Source organism: Colletotrichum lupini, chromosome 2 (assembly GCF_023278565.1).
Source record: "Colletotrichum lupini chromosome 2, complete sequence".
Lineage (NCBI taxonomy): Eukaryota > Fungi > Ascomycota > Sordariomycetes > Glomerellales > Glomerellaceae > Colletotrichum > Colletotrichum lupini.
In genome coordinates this window covers 1821843-1827976 of record NC_064675.1, presented here as the reverse complement: position 1 = coordinate 1827976, position 6134 = coordinate 1821843, and the positions used below count along the sequence as shown (strand labels likewise).

The 6134-nt window shown below is 25.4% G+C and overlaps 2 protein-coding genes across 2 annotated transcripts; one reads left to right on the top strand and one right to left on the bottom strand.

Moving 5' to 3' along the window:
• Positions 1 to 344: 344 nt before the first annotated feature.
• CLUP02_02894 (alcohol dehydrogenase GroES-like domain-containing protein) lies at positions 345 to 551 on the bottom strand (the record flags this gene model as incomplete). The annotated part of the gene is made up of 1 exon (XM_049281922.1): positions 345 to 551. A coding segment is annotated over one exon (207 nt), but the record flags the coding sequence as incomplete, so codon positions are not given.
• Positions 552 to 4499: 3948 nt separating this feature from the next.
• CLUP02_02893 (cytochrome P450) lies at positions 4500 to 4661 on the top strand (the record flags this gene model as incomplete). The annotated part of the gene is made up of 1 exon (XM_049281921.1): positions 4500 to 4661. A coding segment is annotated over one exon (162 nt), but the record flags the coding sequence as incomplete, so codon positions are not given.
• Between the last annotated feature and the right edge of the window lie 1473 nt (positions 4662 to 6134).

Below are 6134 nucleotides of genomic sequence, written 5' to 3'. Positions count from 1 at the left end.
CTAATTATAAAGCTTAAGTAGGCTTTATTATTATTAATAAAGTTAATTAGTTACGGAGCGTATTACTTTAAATTAATAGCTCTTATTTAAAAACTTAAGCCCTTAGTAAAAAAGGACGAAATAGGGAAAGGAATCGTAAGTAAGATATTATTATTATACGGTGCGCTAAGTAAATCGTTTTATAAATTATATATACTTAATTAGCCTATACTTCTTTTAAAATACGCTACGTTAATTATTTATTATATAATAATACTTTTATCTATCTAAAGGCTCGACTTTAACGCCTCTATATTAATATAGTTTATAATATATATAACCCCGTCCGGTTTATGAGCTAGAATTTAAGTAATAGGGTTTTTATTAATAAAGTTAATTAGGATAGCGCCGATAGAAATAGTAAGAATAAGGCGTTCTTTTATATAGTTAACGACGTAGACCTTAAATACTCTATATAAAATAGCTAAGTAAGTAGATAATAATTTAATAAGACCCGCCCTAAAAACGGTAACGGAATTACTAAGTTCGAATCCGGTATAATTAATACCGGCCTATCCCGTAATAAAAATATCCGAAATAGTTAAGTAGTTACGCTTAATTATTAAGTTAGTAATATTATAAATTAACGGGATAAGGATTAGGTTAGCTTTAGTAAAAGGGATTTTTATATATTTAGTTACGTAGCCTCTCGTTAGCGAACCTCTTTTTAATATACCTAGGATATATATAATATAGGCTTATTCGTATTTTATAAACTACCTAGACTTATTTTACTATTCCCAAAGCCGAAGTACTCCTTTAACCTCGGATCTATTTCTAAATAACTTTTAAATATAGTATTAAGGATAATAATATAGTCCTTAATAGCGAAGGAAGATATAGTATTACTAATTTTTAAGATATAGCTAATAGTCTCGTAGTTTATAGCTTATAGTACTATACTAGTTATATAGCTATAATAAATATATAAGTTAGATCTATATACGGCCGCGGTAGTTATTTATATAACGATATCCGTCTTTTTTAAAATAGCTAGCTTAGTAATATTCTGAATTATTATTTCGAAAGGCGTATTATAATAAATAACTACGCATATAGTCGCAGCTAGTTAGGAAAGATTAAGTAATATTATTAAATATTAAAGAGTATCGATACTCAAAATAGTTATATATATAAGGCGATAATATAATTCTATAATATATATAATAACGATCTAATACGATTCTTAGTCCTTATTTATAAGAGGTTTAAGACTTTAAGATATAACGAGAGCTATAGTTATATGCGTATATATTACTAAACAATATAGGCTTTTTTTTATTAATATAATTAATTAATTACGTTAGTATATATTACTAAAGTACGCGTAGCCTAGCTAGTTAGTATAATAAGTAGCTCGAGTAATAATTATTAAAAAAGTAATAGGGTATATAATATGCCTTATATATATTAAAATAGACGCTCTAGCCGATACGACTATTTTTAATTATAAAGCTATAATTACTATATTCCGATATATATATTAATATCCTAAATATAATACTTAAAGGCGATTATTTTTATTTTATTAAAATAGGGGTAGAAAATAAACTAGCCTAGAGCCCTTTTTAGCCTTAATTAGTAATAAAAAATAATACGGCCCTTATATAGTATTACTAAGGATAATAATAACCTATATTTAGAGCTTCGGCGCATATTTAAATTTATAATAATAATAACTATAGGAATATCGGAGTAGCTTTTTATTATTTTTAATAGGGCTTAAAGTTATAGACCGGCGTTATAAAGCGTTAACTAGCTTAATATAAGCTAAATCTTTTATTTTATAGTAGTTAAAGGGATAGTTAAGTATAAAAATAGCCGTAATATAAGTTCTTTAAGGAGGTTACTAAGAAAAAACCTTACTTTAGTTTTTAACTTTCTAAGTTAAGCGTACCCCGCTCTTTATTAAACCTTATTATTTAAATATAGCGTATATTATAATACTATTTTTATTTAAAAAGCCATTTATTAACTAGACTTACGGATATTATATAATATTAATAAGTACTAAAAATTACTTTTTATTACATATCTTAACTTAGTTATATATACTTAACTCCCGGAGCTATGCCCTATTTTTAGTAAATATACGTATTTATATCCTCAGATATTACTTAAGAACCTCCCGTACTATATAGACCCGTTTCCGATTCTCGTTTTACTTTTACTTAGTTAATAATAAGATCTATAGGGCCTAGTAATAGTTTTTAGCTAAGGAGCGGGCCCGGACCCCGTAATAATACTTAGCCCGCGTTTAAGTAAAAATAATTAATAATATTTATACCAGCCTACCCCAACTTATCTAGTCTTTTTTAATACTATTTATTATTATTATATATAAACTTAAGAGAGATTAGTTATATTATAAAAAGATCTTAATATAGGGACTTTTTCAATTTTTTAATACGTTTTGCTAGCGGGACGAATAGTATTTTTTATTATTTTTTAATATTAATAAGCGTGATATTAAGGACGTTATTTAGTAAAAAGCTAACGGAAACGGTTAGCGTTACTTTATTATTACTTAGTAAGCTTATATAAATAACTTAAGCTTATAATATAAACTAGGCTTAGAGCTTTAAAATACTAGCTATATATAACGTTAGCGGCTTGCTTATAATCTTTTTATACGTATTTATAAAGTCGTTTAAGCTCTAGCTCTTAGTAAAATAAGAGAGTATTATAACGATCTTTAGGTTTACTTAGTATTTAATATTTATATTACTTATATTTTAATTATATCGAACCTAGTTAATAATAATACTAATACGATATTTAGTAATTATAATCTCTTTAGGGCTTAGAAAACTAGCCGCTAGTAGTTTATTATTTTATAAATAGATTATTTTTATTTTAAATCGTATTATTAATATGCCTTAATAGAGTTATTTTTTATTTATTAGGGATAAGTTATTATTAATATTAAATAAGTAGTCTAAGTACTTAACTAAAACCTAAAGCTTATAAATATATACGAGCTATTATAAATAGCTTAGTAGCCTAATCTAAATAAGTATTTATAACATATTTAATAAACTATTATTAATAATATAAATAACGAATATAAAGCTATAGGACTTTATGCCTCGTATAGCCTAAGGCTATAAAAAGCGATACGCTTCGTTATACTTATTATATAAGTATTTAAGTAAACGAGTTATAGTAAATAGAAAGTGCGTAAATAGGTTCTAGTCTATATTTATTTATAAGTTATTAAGAGGTCTTGATAGATTATAACTTATTATTATAATAAAATAAATACGAGAGTTTATACGTTAGTTTAATAATAAATAAGTATTAGCATAATATTTTTTTATATTTATATAGCTTTGTATAAGATTTAAAAGTAATAATATAGGTCCGGTATATAGCTACTTAATTTAAGCTCTTAAGCCGTTAACTTTATTATTTAATATTTACGTTATACATAGGGTTAAAAGAATCTAAACTATCCTTATAGTATAAAGAGCTATATTTTATAATACTATATTTCGCTTTACTAAACCCGCACTAGTTATATTATAAAGGGGTCGATTTAAGTAAAAATACCTAAAACTACCCGTAATCGTATTTATTACGATATTATAACTTATATTTATTTTACAAAGCGTGTTATAGGCCCTATAAAGTATATTATATAATATATAACCTTTTTTAAGAATTATTTAAAGTCTTCTTTTTAGACCGCCCTATCCGTAGACTTCTTAATATATATTAAAAATAGAAAAATAACTACGGCCTTACTATTTTTATTCTTATTATTTATTAGCTAAAGCTACTTACTAAGGGCTTATATAGCTAGCGTAATTAGCTTACCTCTATTATAAATATTACTACCCTTATAACTATTTTTATATAGGGGCCGTTCTTATATACTATTACGCTTACTTTTTATTAATATTTATAATTATAATATATCCCCGGCCCCCCCTCTACTAAATTCTCCCCTTAATAACTCTTATATACTATATATAGTAATAATATATACTTTAAGTTCTACGAGGCCGGCTTTAAATATAGTACTTATAACTATTTTTAATATTATTTACGACGCTTACTAACTCCTCGTATAAGATTTTTTATTTATATTAGTTTAAACGACGATATAATAAGTAACCCGGACCTTATAAGGTATATACTTAGCGTGCGTACTAAATATACGCATTTAAATTAATATAACGTAATATAACTAGATCTAAAAAACGATAACGTACTATTTACTAAAAATAATATAGTATATACTAGACTCTAGTTTTAAATAGTAAGAGGGGTAGGTTATTTTCTTATATATATTATAAGTTAATTTATATAAACTACTAACGATCGTAATAAAGTATTTTAATAAAAATATCGTTAATTTTAAAGCTAAAATCGACGAGAGCATTCTTTAACTTATATCGATAATTAATATATATACTTCTTAAAATAAAAAGTTCGATTTTAGTTTAAAAGCGTAGTATTTTACGCTTAGTATTATTTTAGATCTCGTATTTAATAAGCCGTTCGGCAATCTAGCTTCTAATTTAAACGTTTATAACTATATTTATTTAATAAAATATAGTATACTAAATATTATCGTTACGGCCGTTCTACCCTCCCTATTCTATATATTATTATAGCCTTTACTCCGGCGGCTATTACTTTTAAAAAATAATACTAGCGGGTTTAAAAAGCTAATTCGGTACGTATTATTATATTTTTTTTTAAATCTAGTTTATACTTAATAGCTTAAGTCGCCGACTTATGCGGTTTTTATTATATTCTTACAAGCCTAGTATAATTAATATATATTAATAGGATAGTAAAAGAAATTATTAATAAGCGCTTTAGGTTAAGTAAAAAGACGAGGTAAGATATACTTAGCTCTTTCGTAGTATACGGCCTAATATAAAAAGAGGCGTCGTTAAAAATCTTTATATAAATATACGAATTATTAAGATCTCTTTAGTCTTATATTTTAAGGCTATTATTAACCCTTCTAATAAACCCGCTAGATTGGATATAATAGTTATAGCAATCCGAGCTATATTATTTTATTTTATTATTAATTTATAAATACTCGTAATACTTTATATAAAAATCGAGCGCTTCTAGCCGTCTTAGTTTATTATAAAAAAAGTAGAGGTATAAAATATAGCTTACTTATAGGCTATTATTAAAAAAGGCTTACGTATCTTCTTTTTAGTTATTAAATAAATATCGAAAAAAGTCCCTAAAAGCGGTAATATTTTTAAAAGTATATACTTATTAAAAAGAACGTATATTAGTTATAGAGGGTAGGGTATTTTTTATTAAAATAATATTTAAAAATAAAATACCGACGACTTCTAACTAGATTAATAGCTTATAATAAATATAAAGAGCTTAAGATCGATAGAAATAACGCTCGAGCTTATTTCTAACTACGGTAAATAGAAGTATCTCGGACGGAATATAATAATAATAAAGCTATAAAAGTTATTTATTAAAATACGTTATATATATCCGGTATATAGTTCTGCTCTTATAAAAATAACGTATTAATATTTTTGTTAGTTATTATAGAAATTTAACTTAGTATTATATAACCTTACGAGGCTATAGAAGTTACTTAATTATAAGATCTTTTTATAATCCTAGTATTAAATAAGGGTATATAAGTTATTAATAAAAACGTCCGGCTAAGATTAATTATAAAAAAGCGAGGATGCGCTACTTACTATTACTATTATAAGTTTATAACTAACTAGCGCGGGCTAAATAGGTAATAAAAAGTTTATTAGCGCCGCGGCTTATTTAGTACTACGGAGTAAGTTACGGGGACGCTAGTACTAGCTACTTATCCATAGCGTTAGCCTAGACTAGGTCCGATAGTACGGACTTAAAATATAGGTATACTAACTTATATTAGCTACCTATTTTTTTCTTCTCTTTTTTTATCTATATTTACTAAATTAAGGGTATAAAACTTAATAAAAACGCTCAATTCTCTTTACTTATTATCTCTCTACCTCTTATTTCTCTCTTTAAGCGTCGCACTAGGTTAAATAGCTAAGGCTATTTAATTATAGTTAGGATAATGCGACGTTATATAGGGTATTACTAATATAGTT